Source organism: Amblyraja radiata, chromosome 1 (genome assembly GCF_010909765.2).
Source record: "Amblyraja radiata isolate CabotCenter1 chromosome 1, sAmbRad1.1.pri, whole genome shotgun sequence".
Lineage (NCBI taxonomy): Eukaryota > Metazoa > Chordata > Chondrichthyes > Rajiformes > Rajidae > Amblyraja > Amblyraja radiata.
Window position 1 is genome coordinate 133669142 of NC_045956.1, and position 20412 is coordinate 133689553.

Here is a 20412-nt window from a genome sequence, read left to right on the forward strand (position 1 = left end):
GATCAATATTTTTCTCTGTAAGGCACCTGTGAAGCAATGCATTGCCACTTTGCATTACAATTTTTGGTAATGAAGTAGCATGGTTGATTGTAGTGGTATTATCACCTTTAGCATATGCTAGGGTTTTGTCCCTTGGCTGCCTGCTTGTCCTCAGTTCTAATTTAAACCTTTGATGCATGTTGTCCTTCGGTAGAAGTAACCTTAGGCACAAGGTGGATTTTTAAATGAATGATGAGGCTCGATTCTATTATGTCGTCATTTTCCTCACCTCAAGTATCTTGGTGTTGTCATTCTGCTAATCCAGTCTTCAGTTGACTGATACAGAAAAGTCAAAGTCAAATTTATTCGTCACATGCACCAAACTAAGGTACAGTGAAATGAATTTGCCATGCAGCGATACAGTTGAAAAAAAGAACACACAATACACAATAGAATTTAACACAACCATCCACCACAGCATTCTTCACTGTGGTGGAAGGCAACAAAGTTTAGTCAGTGGAACAAAGGCAGCAAGGAGGTACTACACTGGAAGCCAGAGTTTTGGATATTTAGTTTGACATGAATTTAAGTCGTTTCGCGGCTCAGGACTTCAGACTCAAGTAATTAAATAAATGTATTTTATTTTAAAAGGGCCTGTCTCGTTAACAGCGATCTTGAAATTAGATTGTTGTAAAAATCCATCTAGTTTACTAGCACTAACTAATGAGCTCTGGCTAATATGGTTCCAGCAGGACTTCACATGTAGATTTTATTTAATAAATACCAAAAACAAATCGAGCATTATTTTTTGAATACTGACGAACTCCTGATTAAGCTTGGCTTTTTTTCAAACAAATTTCAAAGTATGAAACAATACTAACAGTCCGGTTTCCCCCCCCCCCCATTCAATCAACTGGAGAATTAATGGTGATATTTCAACCAAAGGATTGAGTGAAACAAATCTGTGACAACGTGGTCTCCCACTTATGTCCAACAGAGCATGTTTTTTTATTGTTGGCCATTTAGGTTTTCTTGGTATTTCTATACTATTTGTAAAACATATATTTAATGTTCTGAAGGCGGCATTATATTAAATAGGATATTTTCCAGAATAAAAGCTGGTCATCTAAGATTACAAATATTAACAGTAGCATTGTCAATGGAACATCCATACTACCAATTCAATTTGTTGGCAACAGCTTGGCTCTGAATAAAAGTTTTAAATTATATACTATCTTTTGAGTGAAGGAATGAATATCCCATGTGCTGACTTCTTGATGACAATTAAAAAAAAAAAAGAATATCAGTACTATGGCTTCATGTTTACATCCTTGAAAATATTCTGAATGCATCATTGCTACTAGGGAGTTACTTTTGATGTTTGGTAGACAAGTATAATTTGTTTTAAAACTTCTAAGTCACTGCATATGTGTCATTAATTTAATGTGTTAACCAAACCATTTATAATCAGCCAGTTCTATTTCTTATTAACTTTAATATCTAGCACACCATTCTTTGCAAAAATGTCCAAGTTGAAATTCCTGAGAGACCTAATTGCTGAAGTTTTAAACATAAGGAAAATAAAATGCATGATTCTAAGAGACAACACCAAATCAATTGCAATTAATATGCCACTCTCCAGCACAAATTTTGAATTAAATTCCCATTTACCTTTAACATTAATTGATATGGCAAATGCCTTCACCAGCTACTTTAGCACACCTCTTGCGTATTTCTGTTGCTGATGACCATGCTCTTTGACTGAAACGATGCCTTCATTATCCTTCTGTAACATTTGTTGGCAAACTGTCATCGAGGGCAAAAAGTGTTTAAGATATAATAGTTGCATTTGCCTTTTCACTAGAATTCCTCTGATTGCTTCAGTGGTACCAGAAGATTAAAGAATGGATTGCGCTTAAAATCGTGAGTAGCCAACATTTCTGTCGTTTAAATTCTGCATAGTTATAAGAATGAAGATTGTTCTGTAAGTCAGAGCCTTCCTGTTTCTGTATCCAGTTCCATGAAAAGTAGGTTGACAAAATATCCTATTAACATTATTTAGTTACTAAACTTCACCGTTTTCCCCCAGAAACTGAAGTGATCTTTGTGTCATGTTAGCATTAGGTGGTTGCTTTTGTTTGATTGTTTAATTTGAATTAATTAATTAATCATCTATAATTTAGTTCCCTGTTACTTGTCTCGTCATTTTGTTGACCAATTTGATTGGGTTTTTTTTGGAAGAGGAAACCAAGAGGATTGATGAGGGAAGAGCAGTGGATGTTGTCTATGTGAATTTTAGCAAAGCCTTAAAAGTCCAACAAATCTGGAAGATTAGATAACATATTCTCAAGGGTCAGATTTTTGAACAATGAGTCAAAAGGGTTGTGGAGGTTTTTTTTGTTTTTTTTTGTTTGGAGGCCTGTGACCAGTGGAGTGAGTGTCACAGTGGGCGGTGTTGGGCCCACTGCTATTTGTTGTAACCTTAACGATTTGGATGACCATGTTGCTAACGTTGTCATTAAATTTGCAAATGGCACCAATATTGGCGGTATAGTAGACAGTGAGGTGTTATAAACTACTGTTGTAAACTACTATGTAAGTTTACAACAGGAGCCAGATCAGTTGGGAAGGTGGACCAAGGAGCAGCAAATGGAATTTAATTCTGACAAGTGTGAGGTATTGCACTTTAGTCTGTCAAATCAGGGCAGGACCTGCATAGTAAATGGTAGAGCCTTGGAGAGTGTTATAGAACAGAGGGTTCTGGAATGACAGGTGAATGGTTCCCTGAATGTGGTGCGTCAGATGGATAAGATGATCAAGAAGGCGTTTGGCATGCTTGCTTTCTTTGGGAAGGGCATTGAGTATAGAAGTTGGAACATCATGATGCAGCTGTACAAGTTGTGGATAAAACCACACTTGGAGTATTGTTTGCAGTTCTGGTCACCCAGCTATAGGAAGGATGTCCCTAAGTTGGAGAGGATACAGAAAAGATTTGCCAGGATGTTACCTGGGCTTGAGTTGGAGGAAGAGGTTGGCGAGGCTGGAGCTTTCTTCTTTGGGGTGTAGGAGACTGAGGAGGTGACCCTTTTGAGGTGTACAAGTTCATGAGGAGAAATTATGAAGTGAATGCTCATAGTAATTTCCCCCAGAATAGATTATTTTATGGGGTGCAGGCTTAAAGGGGAGAGATTTAAGAGGTACCTCCGGGGCAATATTTTCACTCAGATTTCATATCTGGAATGAGCTGCCAGAGGAAGCTGTAAAATAAGATACAATTATAACTTTTAAAAGACTTTTGGACAGATGTATGGATAGGAAGGGTTTAGATGGATATGGGTCATATGCTGGCATGTGGGACGGGCCTAGTACACCAATTTAGCTAGCATAGACAAGACAGGCTGAGGGACCATACTATGCTGTGGGACCAGATCTATGCTGTGCAGCTATGTGTTTTTGATATTTTCTTCAAAAGAATAACTTCTGAAGTGCATCATTCATTACTATTAATTACAAATCAGAACTTTCATTAACTATTTAGTTTCTTATAATCTATGAATTAAAACAAAACATAATATATAAGTTTAATATGTAAATTAAATTATTGGTTTATGGTTTTGCTGATCACTGACAGAATTGGAACATGAGCAAGTCTTTTTAAATTCTCTTGCCTGTCACTCCATTTAAAAAAATGTAGCTGTCTTTTCCCCTCTGCCTTATTAACCTTGTGGTAAAGTTAAATCAATTAATATCATATTTAATATTAACATTAATCACCATTAATTGGTGCACAGAAGAAAGCTTCAAACTTCTGAAATAGTTCCATAATTACCCATGTCGGAAACATTTGTCTCTAATCTTCAAGTTTTTATTTGATCTGGGATCCTCATAATAGGAAATGATAGTCTTTCTCTGTCCTTTAATTCTGTCCTTGTATCTGACTTCACAACTGTAATCTTACTTCAAATGTGACAACAACAAAAAAACTCCCTGAGAGATGGCCAGAAAGTAATCAGCTGGGCACTTCATATGAATGACCAAAAGGAACATGCAAAGTAGGCAACAGAGGCATTTGCTTTTATCATTCAGTGCAACTTTTTTGCTTGCAAACAGAAAGGTAATGATTTTTTTCTTCACTTATTAGCAGGTCACACAGTTAAATTCACAAGTAGCCTTCTGAATTTTCAATCTTCTGAAAGGGCTCCCCTTCAGCTTTGTTTCCAAAAGCATTTGGAAACCAATTTATCATATTCACAGTTTAAAGTCTGCTGGACCCAGTGAGACAACCCAGAGTGATTGTAACCAGAAACTTCAATAGTGAGGAAATGAAAATAAATGTTTTATCATGTTAATTCCATTTTACATGAATGTAAATGAATATGAATTTAAGACATTGAACATATAAACATTTTAAACAAGACTATTATCTGACTGAAATTAATCATAGAATGCCAACATATTCTTTTATATTTGCCCTTCAGGAGACGTCTACGGAGTGCATTTGCAGGAGAATCCAACAAGTTTTCATCAAGAAGCAGCACAAGTCCTTCTATTAGTCGTTCCTTGCTAGGAAATTTTGAGGTACAATGAGAGAAGATTACAAATTTAAAGGGATATATTCAGCAACCTATTTTGATTACCACTATATTTTCCCTTCCTCCCTTGTGGTTTTTGAGACTTCATTCATCTCCTCCTCTTTACATTTTCTCTGGTTTCCATTTTCAGGGAACTGTAGGCTCTACATGCTCTCTCAACCTACAAATTCGCACCATCTTGCACTTCACACTGTCAATTCCTTTGTTCCTTATTCAAGTCTTTCTCGTTGTTCTCTGTATCTCAGCCCCACTCTCTCTCTTTGCCACTTAAAATATGTTGTTTTTACCCTTTCCTCATTTTGACGCAAGATCACTGATCTGAACTGTTTCTCTATCCGCAGCTGCTGCCTGACTCACTGGGAGTTAGCAGCATTTTCTGTTTATTTCTGATTTGCAGCATCTGTAATGTTTCATTTTTTGAGAAATAAATGGGTGTTCTGAAAGCTAATATGGGAAGACTTTAAGTTAGGTGCTGGTAATCAGATAAACTGTTTTATTTCAGTACTAAAACTTTAGATGCTAACTAGAATATTTAAGGGACAGAGTCATAGACATAGTCAAACAGCGTGGAAACAGGCCCTTTGGCCAAAATTGCTCACAACATGTCGTAGCTACACTAGTACCACCTGCCTGCATTTAGCCCTCCAAACCTGTCCTATCCATGTATATGTCTAACTATTTCTTAAATGTTGCGATAGTTCCTGCCTCGACTACCTCCTTGACAGTTCATTTCATAAACCCACGACCCTTTGTGTGAAAAAGATACCTCTCGGATTCCTATTATATCTTTCCCACTTCACCATAAGACTATGTCCTTTGGCCCTCGATTCCCCTACTCTGGGCAAGAGACTGTGCATCTATCCGGTCGCGTCCTCTCATTATTTTATACAACTCGAAAAGATCACCCCTCATCCTCCTGTGCTCCAAGGAATAAAGTCCCACCCTCCAGTCCTCTCCCTATAGCTCAGACCCTCAAATCTTAGCAACATCCTTGTAAATCTTCTGTGTACCCTTTCCAGCTTGACAACATCTTTCCTATAACATGGTGCCCAGAACTGAACACAATACTCTAAATGCAGCCTCACCAACGTCTTGTATAACTGCAACATGACCTCCCAACTTCTATACTCAATACTCTGACTGATAATGGCCAATGTGCCAAAAGCTATTTTGACTACCCTATCTATCTGCGACTCCACTTTCAAGGAACTAATTACCTGTACTCCTAGAGGTCATGGGGAGAACGTACAAACTCCCCCCCCCCCCCCGAGCCCCCCCCCCCGAGCCCCACCGTTTACTGTGTAGATCCTGCCCATGTTAGACTTCCCAAAATGCTACACCTCACATTTCACTATTAAATCTCATCAACAATTCCTCAGCTCATCTAGTCAACTGATCAAGATCGTGCTACAATTTTTCACAACTATCTGCAATACCACCCACTTTTGTATCATCTGCAAACTTGCTGAACTTGCCATACACGTTCTCATCCAAATCATTGATATAGGTAACAAGCAGTAACGGGCTCAGCACCGAACCCTGAGGCACACCACTAGTCACAGGCCTCCAGTCCGAGAAGCAACCTTCCACCATCACCCACTGCCTCCTTCCATGAAGCCAATTTTCTATCCATTCAGCTATCTCTCCTTGGATCCGATGCGATCTAGCCTTCCAGAGCAGCCTGCCATGTGGAACTTTGTTGAATACTTTCCTGTATTTAAGGACAAGGGTGACGCAGTGGTAGAGTTGCTGCCTTACAGCTCTTGCAGTGCCGGAGACCCGGATTCGATCCCGACTACGGGTACTGTAATGTACAGAGTTTGGACGTTCTCCCCTTGACCGTGTGGGTTTTCTCCGAGATCTTTGGTTTCCCTCCCACACTCAAAGACATACAGGTATATAGATTAGTTGGCTTGGTAAATGTGAAAAAAATTGCCCCTATTGTGTGTGGGATAGTGTTAAAATGCAGGGATCGCTGGTTGGCGCAAACTCGATGTGTCGAAGAGCCTGTTTCGGTGCTGTATCTCTAAACTAAAACTAAACTAAACTCATAAATTTCAACCAGGGCTCCTGTAATTACCTCTCTAGTTTCCAACAACATACACAGAAGAGTCCGTAAGTTAAGCTGGTTTGCCTTTTAATTTCATTTCAGGAATCCTTGTTAAATGGCAGATTTGCCACCATCAGGAAGAATTGAAGGTTTTACAGCTGAACTTGGGGCAAGTGGATCATATTGCCCACAGCATGTAACACTACCTGTGGATGTATCTTACTACAATATTTCTGAACATAGTGCCCCATCACCATTCCTGGTAAGGAAATAGCTTGTGAACATTGTTTTTCAAGATTATTGTTGAGTGTTGACTTTGACTTGGTTGCTCTCCATTCCAATATTGTGTAATCCCATTCTAGAGATGAGCAAAAAGCTCTCGGCTGATATTCCAGTGCAAAACATTTATGTCAAAAGAGCGTTTTTTAGGTGCAATGTTAAATCAAGGCCTTCTCAGACATTCAAAGGGAGCGTAAAGAATCTTATAATTTGCACGCTGGGGTCCTCCTTCGGTTAAAGTGGGCAACATTATCCCAATTAGTATCACTAAATCTGATTTTAAAATCATCAATAGACAATAGGTGCAGGAGTCGGCCCTTCGAGCCAGCACTGCCATTCAATGTGATCATGGCTGTTGATTAGCTTGTTGCTTGAGAGACTGTTAGCTTGTAGGTTGAGAAACATTTTTTTGCAATGATGTTTTGCAAATTATGGTAGCGACTACATTTAAATTAATTGAAAATAAAAAAATGTAGTTGGAAACGAAATGAAAACAGAATATGCTGAAAACATTCAGCAGGTATGGCAGCTTCCTGCCGGACTGGGTTTGTGTTTCCAGCATTTTCTGTCTTTAAAACATTTGAGGGAATTCAGTCATAAAATTGAGATTGGGAATTACTCTATATATTAGTCTTTCTGCTGTCAGTTAATGATCCAGAATTGAACATTTAAAATTATTTTCATGCTATTTGATATGAATTGATAGTTTATTTGTTAAATCTCAAATGCAAAGGACAACATGTGTTTCTTATTAAAGAGCATGGACTCTCTTCCCTGGCAGACGTATTTTAATATCACTTTAAAACAAACAATCAGTGCTCCCTGAATCTCCTGAATTTCTTATTTTACCTTTTGCTAATTGGAAAATGCTCATTAATTATGAGGCCTTATTACAATTATCCAACATAATAATTTTGTATTGGCTGGTTACAAATCACAGTGTTATGTTTCTGCAAGAAATATACTGACCTGAGATATGATGCTATGCCAGCTCTTTAAGTAATTAGTGTCCAATAAGGCAGGCAGAAGTACATGTTTAAAATTAGCTTGAAATGGTGAGCATTCTATATTTGTATGAGCAGAAGAAATGTCTGGAGCTGGAATCATATTTGATTTTGGCGTTTGAGATGCAAAATTCTATGTTCAGTTGCCTTAAGGCAGTCAAATCTAGCATCATTCAGGAAAATCAAACTATATAAATGGCACAACAAACAATTCTTTGAGGGACAACTGCAGTAAGCTTGTCAAAACATTTACCTGAAGTGCGGACAGGAAGACCTCAAATCCTGTGTGTTTTCCCCGATTACCTGTTCTCCGTCTGACTCTTTGAACTTTGTATATTTTTTAATATGTATTTTAAAAATACACAATATCAATTTCTGAACCAGTTACCAATATGATAAGTCGATAAGAACAGATCGACTCGGAAAGAATGGATCAACTGGGCTTTTCACTGGAATTTAGAAGGATGAGAGCCGAGGGGATATTATACATAAATACATAGACAATTGGTGCCGGAGTAGGCCATTCGGCCCTTCGAGCCAGCACCGCCATTCCATGTGATCATGGCTGATCATCCACAATCAGCACCCCGTTCCTGACATCTTCCCATACCCCTTGATTCCGCTAGCCTTAAGAGCATTATCTAACAGCATTACCCGACCCCCAATAACATGTGCTCTAATTTTGCCCACTAATCTCCTGTGTGGGACCTTTTCAAAGGCTTTCTGAAAGTCCAGGTATGCTACATCCACTGGCTCTCGCTTGTCCATTTTACTTGTTACATCGTCAAAAAATTCCAGAAGATTTGTCAAGCATGATTTCCCTTTCGTAAATCTATGCTATCCAAATGCGCTGCTATTACATCTTTGATAATTGACTCCAGCATCTTCCACACCACTGATGTCAGGCTAACTGGTCTATAATTCCCTGTTTACTCTCTTCCTCCTTTCTTAAAAAGTGGGGTTACATTAGCTACCCTCCAGTCCACAGGAACTGATCCAGAGTCTGTAGAACTTTGAAAAATGATCACCAATGCATCCACGATTTCTAGAGCTACCTCCTTGAGAACTCTGGGACCGCAGACCATCAGGCCCTGGGGATTTATCTGTCTTCAGTCCCATGAGTCTGCCCAACAAAATTTCCTAACGTGAATTTCCTTCTGTTCTTCGGTCACCCTAGGTCCTCTGTGTCCTTGTACATCTGGGAGATTGTTTGTGTCTTCCTTAATGAAGACAGAACCAAAGTACCTGTTCAACCCGTCTGCCATTTCCTTGTTCCCCAGAATAAATTCACCTGTTTCTGTCTTCAAGGGACCCACATTTGTCTTAACTATTTCTTTCCTCTTCACATACCTAATGAAGTTTTTCCTATACTCCTTTATATTCTTGGCTACCTTACCTTTGTACTTCATCTTTTCTCCCTGTATTACCTTTTTAGTTACCTTTTGTTAATCTTTAAAAGTTTCCCAATCCTCTGGCTTCCTGCTCATCTTTGCTATGTTATTACATCTTCTCTTTAATCTTTATTCTGTCCTAGACTTCACTTGTCAGCCACGTTCGCCTTTTACTCCCCTAAGAATCTTTCTTCCTCTTTGGAATGAAATTATCCTGCATCTTCTGAATTATTCCCAGAAACACCTGCCATTGGTGTTCCACCGTCATCCCTATCCACCTATCATAGAAACATATAGATAAATGTGATGTTATCCACTTTGGTGGCAAAAACAAGGGGGCAAATTATTATCTCAATGGGGTTAGGTAAGCGGGAGGTGCAGCGAGACCTGGGTCTCCTTGTACACCGGTCACTGAAAGTTGGCGTGCAGGTACAGCAGGCAGTAAAGAAAGCCTATGGAATGTTAAGATTTCAGTATAGGAGTAAAGAGGTTCTTCTGTAGTTGTATAGGGCTCTGGTGAGACCACATCTGGAGTATTGTGTACAGTTTTGGTCTCCTAATTTGAGGAAGGACATCCTTGTGATTGAGACAGTGCAGCGTAGGTTCACGAGATTGATCCCTGGGATGGTGGGACTGTCATATGAGGAAAGATTGAAAAGACTAGGCTGTATTCACTGGAGTTTAGAAGGATGAGGGGGAATCATATAGAACCATATCCAATTATAAAAGGACTGGACAAGCTAGATGCAGGAAAAATATTCCCAATGTTGGGAGAGTCCAAAACCAGGGGGCACAGTCTTAGAATAAAGTGGAGGCCACTTAAGACTGAGGTGAGAAACTTTTTCACCCAGAGAGTTGTGAATTTGTGGAATCCCCTGCCACAGAGGGCAGTGGAGGCCAAATCACTGGATGGATTTAAGAGAGAGTTAGAGCTCTAGGGGCTAGTGGAATCGAGGGATATGGGGAGAAGGCAGGCACGGATTATTGATTTGGGACGGTCAGCCATGATCACAATAATGGCGGTGTTGGCTCGAAGGGCCGAATGGCCTCTTCCTGCACATATTCTCTATGTTTCTATATAAAATTGGACAGGCTAGATGCGGGAAAAATGTCACAGTTTAAGAATAAGGAGTAGGCTATTGGGGACAGAGATGCGGAAAACCCTTTTCACACAGAGAGTTGTGAATCTGTGGAATTTTCTGCCACAGAGCAGCGGAGTCCAATTCACTGGATGTTTTTCAAGAGAGTTAGATACAACTCTGAGGGCTAACGGAATCTAGGGATATGGGGAGAAAGCAGAAATGGGGTACTGATCTGGGGTGACGGAGGAACTGAAGGAAATCCACATTAGGCAGGAAATGGTGTTGGATAGACTGATGGGACTGAAAGCTGATAAATCCCCAGTGCCTGATGGTCTGCATCCCAGGGTACTTAAGGAAGTGGCTCTAGAAATTGTGGACGCATTGATGATAATTTTCCAATGTTCTATAGACTCAGGATCAGTTCCTGTGGATTCGAGGATAGCTAATGTTATCCCACTTTTTAAGAAAGGCGGGAAAGAGAAGACAGAGAATTATAGACCAGTTAGCCTGATATCGGTGGTGGGGAAGATGCTGGAGTCAATCATAAAAGATGAAATAGCGGCACATTTGGATAGCAGTAACAGGATCGGTCCGAGTCAGCATGGATTTACGAAGGGGAAATCATGCTTGACTAATCTTCTGGAATTTTTTGAGGATGTAACTAGGAAAATGGACAAGGGAGAGCCAGTGGATGTAGTGTACCTGGACTTTCAGAAAGCATTTGATAAGGTCCCACATAGGAGATTAGTGGGCAAAATTAGTGCACATGATATTGGGGGTAGAGTGTTGACATGGATAGAAAATTGGTTGGCAGACAGGAAACAGAGTAGGGATTAACGGGTCCCTTTCAGAATGGAAGGCAGTGACTAGCGCAAAACTCTGTGCTGGGACCGCAGCTATTTACAATATACATCAATGATTTAGATGAAGGGATTCAAAGTAACATTAGTAAATTTGCAGATGAGACAAAGCTGGGTGACAGTGTGAACTGTGGGGAGGATGCTATGAGAATGCAGGGTGACTTGGACAGGTTGGGTGAGGGGGCAGATGCATGGCAGGTGCAGTTTAATGTGGATAAATGTGAGGTTATCCATTTTGGTAGCAAAAGCAGGAAGGCAGATTACTATCTAAATGGTGTCAAGTTGGAAAAGGGGAAGTACAACGGGATCCGGGGGTCCTTGTTCATCAGTCAATGAAAGTAAGCATGCAGGTACAGCAGGCAGTGAAGAAAGTGAATGGCAGTCTGAAGAAGGGTTTCGGCCCGAAACGTTGCCTATTTCCTTCGCTCCATAGATGCTGCTGCACCCACTGAGTTTCTCCAGCATTTTTGTGTACCAAAGTGAATGGCATGTTGGCCTTTATAACAAGAGGAGTTGAGTATAGGAGCAAAGAAGTCCTTCAGCAGTTGTCTAGGGCCCTAGTGAGACCACACCTGGAGTATTGTGTGCAGTTTTGGTCCCCTAATTTGAGGAAGGACATTCTTGCTATTGAGGTAGTGTAGGTTTACAAGGTTAATTCCTGGGCTGGCGAGACTGTCATATGCTGAGAGAATGGAGTGGCTGGGCTTGTATACTCTGGAGTTTAGAAGGATGAGAGGTGTCCTTATTGAAACATAGAAGATTATTAAGGGTTTGGATACGTCAGAGGCAGGAAACATGTTCCCGATGTTGGGGGAGTCCAGAACCAGGGGCCACTGTTCAAGAGTAAGGGGTGAGCCATTTAGAACGGAGATGATATTCTCTGCCTCTGAAAGTGTCTCTGGATACTTTCAAGAGAGCTAGATGGGGCTCTTAAAGATAGCAGAGTCAGGGAAGAAGGCAGGAATGGGGTACTGATTGGGGATGATCAGCCATGATCACATTGATGGCACTGCTGGCTCGAAGGACCGAATGGCCTGCTCCAGCACCTATTGTCTATTGAATGGCGGTGCTGGCTCGAAGGGCCAAATGGCCTACTCAATTTCTATTCCAATGTTTCGAAAGAACATGGAAAAATTGATAACGTATTGACCAGTGCATAGATTACTGCCCGCGTAACTCGTTCTTGTCTAAAAATAGTTTTTGATTAACTGCTTGATTTGTTGTAACATTTTACGATGAAAAATAAATTCGAAGGGGATTCTTTATTGGTGCAAAGGGAATGGTGTTTTCTATAATATTTTCACAATTGTTTTCCTATCCTTTAGGGTGTGATAAATCTGGAATCTTTGGGAAAGAAGGGTTACAATGTCCCCAAGGCAGGAACCATCCAAGTGGTAAGTTTGTCAGCACTTTATTTTTTTTAAAGGATATGACACCAATTAAAATCACCTTTCATTTTCTATGTCAGTTTCTTTCAGTTTTTTATCCTTGCAAATCATTAGAAAATTGAGTCACCGATGCATTTGGGGGGTTTTACAATTGTTTACCAGGATGTAAGTAAGGATCTGGGATTTCTAATTGCATTTACTTTCAAATAATTTCTGATGAGTTATGGATATTCAATTGTGAAATTTGTTTTTAAACTCCCAGTATTAAACCAGTTATTAACAGATACTGTTTAGACTCCTACACAAAAGTGTAGCAGCTTACACAGGGGATGGGAAGACGTCCCATATTTGTTTAAAAAATATCGCTGCTGTATTTATGCTTTCAGGGAGAATCGATGAAACTGAGGCTATGTTTCAGTTTAACACAACATTTTGAACTTTGAGCTATCGCTTATTTGTATTTTTTGCTGCAGGTTCATAACCACGCTTTCACCTTATTTTGAAATGCTTTATTTCAATTCATGTTTCTCCTTGCACAATTCCACCTAGTGCGCTTTTCTGCCACATCCAGCTGTTCTCTCCCTGTTAGTCCAGAGTTCTTTGTTTTCTCCATTATCTTACAATCCCTTACAATTCTACGTTTTCTGTGTTATTGTCGGGTCAAAGTAATAACCAGTTATTGCCTTTAAAATCGTGTTTCAAGCTTGGCCAGTCATTAGTGTCATCTGCTCTCTGCAATTGGATAGGAGTGCGGGTCTCTGCTGTGATAGTGTGCATGTTCTAGATAAACAAATCCAGCTTGATTTTCCATGTGAACATTGTCTGAAAAAAACAAATCAATGGTCCTCGCCAAGAATGATCACTCTTGTTCTTGTATTAAGTATTCAAAATAATTTTAAGCAAATGTTCAAGCTTCTATTTGTCATTTTACAGTACTATCAATATTTTTGTTATAATTTAATTGGTTGACAACACATGAACTTACATTTTATCTTGGGTAATAATGTCCAGCATGTTAAAGTCTGCATGCAGTTGGACACATTGGCTGCAGTCTCGCTTCCGGTGACATTTTCAAGCCCCATTCCAAAATCTCCCGTACAAATATTTTAGTTGGTATTCCAGTGCAGTGCTAATGAGGGGGGAACAAGACACAAAATGCTGGATTAAATATCCATGTTTTCCAGGAATGCTGCCGGACTGCTGAGTTACTCTAGCACTGTGTGCCTTTTTTTGTAAACCAGCATCTGTAGTTCCTTGTTTCTACTTTGCTAATGGTATTCTGCACAGTCTTGCAGCCCAACCAAGTCTGTTTGGGCCTGACCATCTGTTGGGTTCTGGTTGAGTGTATGTTCTTTGAAACATTCAAGTTTAGATCCATTTGTGCCCTGCTGTTCTGGCCTAGAGCAGTACTCATCCAGGATAGTTTGCCTCAGCTGATGTGGCCAATTGTTCATCCCTCAACCAAAAAGGAGCAAAAATAATTATCTAAGTGTTGTATGTAGGTGTTGACTCTGCATAATCTTTTGGCCCTGTTTCTTTCATTAAGAAAGAGATGACACTTAAGAACTGCTTCACTGAATGTAAAGTGCCGCAGGGTGTCATGACAGGAATTATTTAGCCTCAAGTGTATTTTTTTTCTTTTGCATGGAATAAAGTAGCCGTGAAGTTTTGCCTTGTGTTAATCAAGCACTGGAAATAATCTTTTAGCAATTTAAGAATTGTTTATTATGTTGACTCAACTTCAACTCTGGATTAGGTTTTTGTTCTTAAAATGCTGCAAGTGAAATTGTTACATTCTTTGCACTTATAGTTGTAGCATTGGGAAATAAACTTAAAGATCTTGCTTGCATGGCAATTAAGTTGAACTCGCAACATGCTGCAGCCTAGGGGTCGCTGTTCAGTTCACTACTCCATTTAAATGAAAAATTCACATGTCAATAAAGTACTTCTGAAACTAGGTAGGAAGGCTGATAGCAATTTAAGCTTTGGAAAATGGTTGACTCCATGCATTTGAATTTCACATTTTTACTTTTGGAAAGGAGTCCACGATGGGAAGCATGGGTTTAGAAGATTCCCCTTAACAATACAGAGGAACTCAGACCTGGAATAAACCATTCAATCCCTCAAATGTGTTCCTCCATTCAAAGACATCATAGTTGTCCTTCTTGCGTGTTCCCTGGTATCCTTGGCTGCCTTTTTGTTCAAAAATGTCTCAGCTTTGACTACACTTAATATCTCAGCTTCCACAGCTCTTTAGTTAGAGAGTTCAATAGATTATTAAAACTTCTGCAAGAAAAAAATCCTCATCTTAAATGGGCAACTAACTTTCAAAGCCATTTGTACGAGAATTCCTGCAACGGGAAATGCCCTTTCAACATCTATCTATCAATTCCCCTGAGAATTATGTATCAATAGCATCTCTCATTACACTAAAGTCCAATCTCCTCCATCTTTTCTTCTGAGAATCTCTATTGTCCCAGGAAACAACCTTCTGAAACTTCTCCAAACTGCCAAAGTCTCCCGTCAAAAAACATATAAGCAAGTATGTACAAAATTAAGCGCTGGCACGTTTTGTTTTATTGGGCGGACAGTTTCTTGAAAACTGGCCAACATCTGTACATGTTGCTCCTTGGTTATGTTTTTTCGACGAACACTTGTGCTCGATCTGTTACAGGTGTCGGGGATAATGAGAAGGCAGGAGAATGGGGTTAGGAAGGAGAGAGAGATCAGCCATGATTGATTGGCGGAGTAGACTTGATGGGCTAAATGGCCTAATTGTGCTCCTATCACATCACTTTAAGGCCTGCTGGATCTCCCAGCTGCTAATCATTTTAACACTCCTTCCCATTGCCATACTGGCCTGGCCTGTCCTGGGCCTCCTCCATTGCCAGAGTGAAACCATACACAAACTGATGGAACTGCACCTCGTATTCCACCTGGGTAGCTTACAACCCAACGGTTTGAACATTGAATTCTCCAATTACATGTAACATATCACTCCCTCTCACTCTCTCTTTCCTGTCAACCCCATCTTGGTGTGCATCCATTTTTCTCACTTTCTCTCCCCTCTTTCCCCATATTTCCTACCTTCACAATCCCCTTACACCTATATCCCTCCATCAGACTACATTTCACTCCTCACTTTATCTGACGCCCTTTTGTCTCGTTTTCATCTCTGGCCTTTGTCCACCCATCTGCCAATCAAGCCCTTGTCACATGTATCTGACTAACCCGTCCCATTCTGGGTTTCTACAATTAGTCTGAAGAAGGGTCCCAATGAGAAACATTGCCTATCCATTCGCTGCCCAGATGCTGGCTGCCTGGCTGCCTTGAGTCTGCTCAAGATGACAGCCTCTGCAGTTCATTGCGTCTCTACTTTGTTTTAATTAATGGCAAAATTGTCATAGCTGTATATGAATTACTGAGATGTTTATAATATTGGCGTAATTACACGACATCTACTATTTTGTGTGAAATGGCGGCGCGCACAGTCGCAGCGGCTCGGAGCTCTCCCTCTAGTTGCCGGTTTTTAGTGTTTTTCGTGTTTTTTTTAATGTTTACTTTCTGCACTGTGAGTCTTTCCTTTCAAATGGGAACGAACATAACTTATAACCGACTGCACATCTTGAATATTCTGAGTACAAACTACATTCCACCCCCTCCATCTGCTATATCGGAGGAGCTGCTCCGCACAGCGGTGCCTGCCTGGATAACGAGCCGAAGCAGCAAGCGGGGCAGACGGAGACGGAGACGGGAGAGGAAGAAAAAAGCGGGGCAAGCGGGCCGGCATCCACGCTAGGCTGAGGAGCTCACCGGACCGACCAGCTTGCCCAGCCTGTTTATAGCGAACGCCCAGTCCATTGTCAACAAGATCGACGAACTCAGACTGAGGCTTCACTCAAACAGGATAAGTAGCTGTGCTTTCTTCTTCACCGAAACCTGGCTGAATCCGAATATTCCTGACGCTGCTATTGAGCTAGCAAGCCGGACTGTTTATCGAGCAGACCGAACAGCTGACTCCAGTAAGGATAAAGGCGGTGGTGTGTGCATATATGTCTGTAACTCATGGTGCACCACCACTGACATTGTTGAGGCTTTTTGCTCCCCGGACTTGGAGTTTATTACAGAGAAATGCAGACCGTTTTATCTGCCAAGGGAGTTTACAGTGGTGTTCCTCACTGCTGTTTACATACCACCGCAAGCTAACGCTAAGCTAGCACTGGCTAGTCTGCATGATGCTATCCACCAGCTGAAAAACAACCACCCAGATGGCGTGTTTTTAATAGCAGGAGACTTCAATCACGCTAAGCTGAAGACTGTAATGCCAACATTTCACCAGTTTATTGATTTTCCGACCAGAGGAAACAATATCTTGGACCAGGTCTACTGCAACATTGCCAAGGGCTACAAAGCATCCCCCTGCCCCCATCTTGGCCGACCCGATCACATCAGTGTGTACTTAACACCTGCATACAGACCCCTCATTGCAAGGACAAGCCAACAGTTTCGCACCATCGTGGTCTGGGCAGAAGGAGCCATGGACAGGCTACAGAACTGCTTTGAGTACACTGATTGGGACATCTTTAAACAGGCTGCCACTCACAACAACCACACAGACCTCAACACCTACACCTCATCAGTATTGGATTACATCACCTTCTGTATGAACAGTGTCACCACACAGAGGACAATACTGACACTCCCCAACCATAAGCCATGGATGAATGGCGCTGTAACTGGTCTGCTGAAGGCCCGGGATGCAGCTTTCCACTCAGGTGATGCAGAGGCCTACAGAACAGCATGGTCCAGTCTGAGGAAGGGCATCGGGGAAGCAAAGCACCGCTACACGAAGCGTATCGAGGAGCATTTTAACAGCTTAGACTCTCGACGCGTGTGGCAGGGCATCAGAACCATCACCGGCTACAACAGCTCCACACACGCACAAGCTCATCCCTCCCTGATGACCTGAACTGCTTTTTTGCCAGGTTTGATTGCGCCGACAGCAATGACAACATACGGGCACAGCAGGGACCCTCACCACCGGTGCTGACTCTGAGCCCCCACGACGTGAGACGGACCCTGCAGCACATCAACCCCAACAAGGCCACCGGACCTGACGGAGTACCAGGGCGGGTTCTGAAGCACTGCGCAGGGGAGCTGACTGCGGTGCTCACGGACCTGTTTAACACCTCCCTGCTGCAGGCCTCCGTCCCCACATGCCTCAAGACAGCCACAATCATCCCTGTGCCAAAACAATCAGCCATCAGGTCCCTCAACGACTATCGGCCAGTGGCGCTGACACCGGTGGTGATGAAGTGCTTCTAACGCCTGGTACTGGGACACTTGAAGAACAGCATCCCCCCCCTCCTTAGACCACCACCAATTTGCCTATAGGGCAAACAGGTCGACGGAGGACGCAGTGTCACTGGCCCTCCACTCCACCCTGACACACCTTGACCAGCGGACAGTTATGTGCGGATGCTATTCATAGATTATAGCTCTGCCTTTAACATCATCCCCCCCCCCCATAAACTAGTCACCAAGCTGGACCACCTGGGCCTCAACACACACCTGAGCAGCTGGGTCCTGGACTTTCTCACCGGCCGACCACAGACTGTGCGCATGGGGAGGCAGGTCTCCTCCAACATCACCCTGAACATCGGTGCACCACAGGGCTGTGTGTTGAGCCCCTTCCTCTTCTCCCTCTACACTCTCGACTGCAAACCCACCCACGAGGCCAACACCATATTAAAGTTTGCAGATGACACCATCGTGGTAGGCAGGATCACGAGTAACAACGAGGCCGCCTACAGGACAGAGGTAGAGAACCTGGTGAGCTGGAGCCGTGAGAACAACCTGATCCTCAACGCAGCAAAAACAAAGGAGATGATCCTGGACTTCAGGAGGAGACCGAAGACCTTCGTCCATCAGCCCATCACCATTAACGGCGAGACAGTGGAGGCTGTGCAGAGCATCAGGTACCTCGGGGTCAACATCAGCCACAACCTGACCTGGACCGTCAACATCACGGCGACGGTCAAGAAAGGACTTCAAAGGCTTCACTTCCTGAGGTGCTTGAAGAGGGCACGTCTCCCACAACAGCTGCTGGTGAGCTTCTACAGGTCAGCTATCGAGTCAGTTCTCATATACTGCATCACAGTATGGTACTCTGGCTGCACCGCAGAGAACAGGAAAGCTCTCCAACGCGTCATTAAGACTGCTGAGAGGATCACTGGCACCCAGCTCTGGAGGACATCTACCGGACCCGCTGCATCCGGAGGGTCAAGGGCATCATTAGAGACAGCACACACCCTGGACACTGCCTCTTCACCCCCCTGCCCTCAGGAAGACGATACAGGACACTGAGCGCCCGCACGACAAGACTAAAAAACAGCTTCTACCATAGAGCTGGACACTACTGAACTCTATCCCCCTCCCACACTGATTCCCCCCCCTCTCTCTCACACACCCGCCCATACTCCTATATGTTTATAGTCTAATTTTTTAATAGTTCTTTTTTAAACGTATTTTTATACTCATATTCCTGTGCAGCTGGAGGACTGCTCCAACAAAATTTTGTTGTCTTGTACAATGACAATAAAGATTATTATTATTATTATAAATGGTTCTGGTTTGATTAATAAACTCAGAACAATGATACAGTCCCATCACTGGTAGAGATCAAGGCCGATGTGAATCGTTTGTCCATTAACTCTTTTAGCTTCAGATTCCTTACTGCCTGTGGCTAGCATCTATTCATCTCATTTAAGATTGTTTGTATCTTTATTTCTACCACTCAAAGAAGAACTGTTTCTCTGTTTCCCTCCTGAATGGCGTGGCTCTGATTTTAAGACTATGTTCCCCTTTCAGGCCTTCCTACCACTGGGGGAAAAAAAAATATTTCAAGGAAAACAAGCCTCGTTTGAATCTCACCTCATCTAACCTCAAGCTCCGATTACATTTAGCGGATGCAAAACGACAATCGGTGGTTTCGAAAAGGATTTATTCACAATCACAATTCTCCGATACTACGACTCATACAACACAACTGACCGCAACAGTGGTCCTCGAACGACTGGCAGGCAGAGCCCAGAAACCGCGCGAAAACCCTCCCAGAGTCATGTGCGCGCGGCTTCCGACCGCAGGGTTCGATGCTGATGCGCACCAGTAGGTGCCGCTGCATGGCCCCCACCCCCCCAGAAAACTAGATACGGAAACGCACCGGGAGCCGAACAGTTCGGCCTGAATGCGTAGTCCTCAAACGCAGGACGGGCGTAACAACAGGGACCGGCAGAACAGAACCGGAGGGACGCGAGAAATGCGAACAAGGGGCGTGCGTAACAACGGGGACCAGCGAAACAGGGCCGGAAACCACAGGGGCACGAGACAACCGAACGGCCGGCGGACGACCTCTATGCCGTGGTGTGGCCACAACCACAGGGCTGTCCTCGTCCACGTGCACGGGCTTGAGGGAGCCGACGGAGACCAACTCCTCCCGGCCACCCACGTCCAACGTGAACGTGGCGACTCCAGTCTACGGCCCCTCATAAACCCGCTGCAGCGGTGAGCATCCCTACGAAGGAAAACATACTCACAATTCTGTAATGACACCGGCACATGCACAGAGGCCAACCCGTGGAGGTTGGGACAGGGACTAACGCGCGCACCCGCTCGTGAAGGTCGGCTAGCACCGCCGAAGCCGAAACCTCCTGACCACGGGTGGCAGGCAGGAAATCCCCCAGTACCCGTAAGGTACTAGCACAACCAAGGAGGCGTCGAGGTCCTTC

General features: G+C 42.7%; 1 protein-coding gene across 1 annotated transcript in view; it reads left to right on the top strand.

Moving 5' to 3' along the window:
* The window catches only part of fam214b (family with sequence similarity 214 member B), a 117573-nt gene that overhangs the window by 84324 nt on the left and 12837 nt on the right, over nt 1-20412 (top strand). The window contains 5 exon segments of the mRNA XM_033031155.1: nt 1844-1902; nt 4458-4557; nt 6724-6750; nt 6752-6883; nt 12563-12631. Of these exon segments, the coding sequence (XP_032887046.1) occupies nt 1844-1902; nt 4458-4557; nt 6724-6750; nt 6752-6883; nt 12563-12631 (387 nt within the window).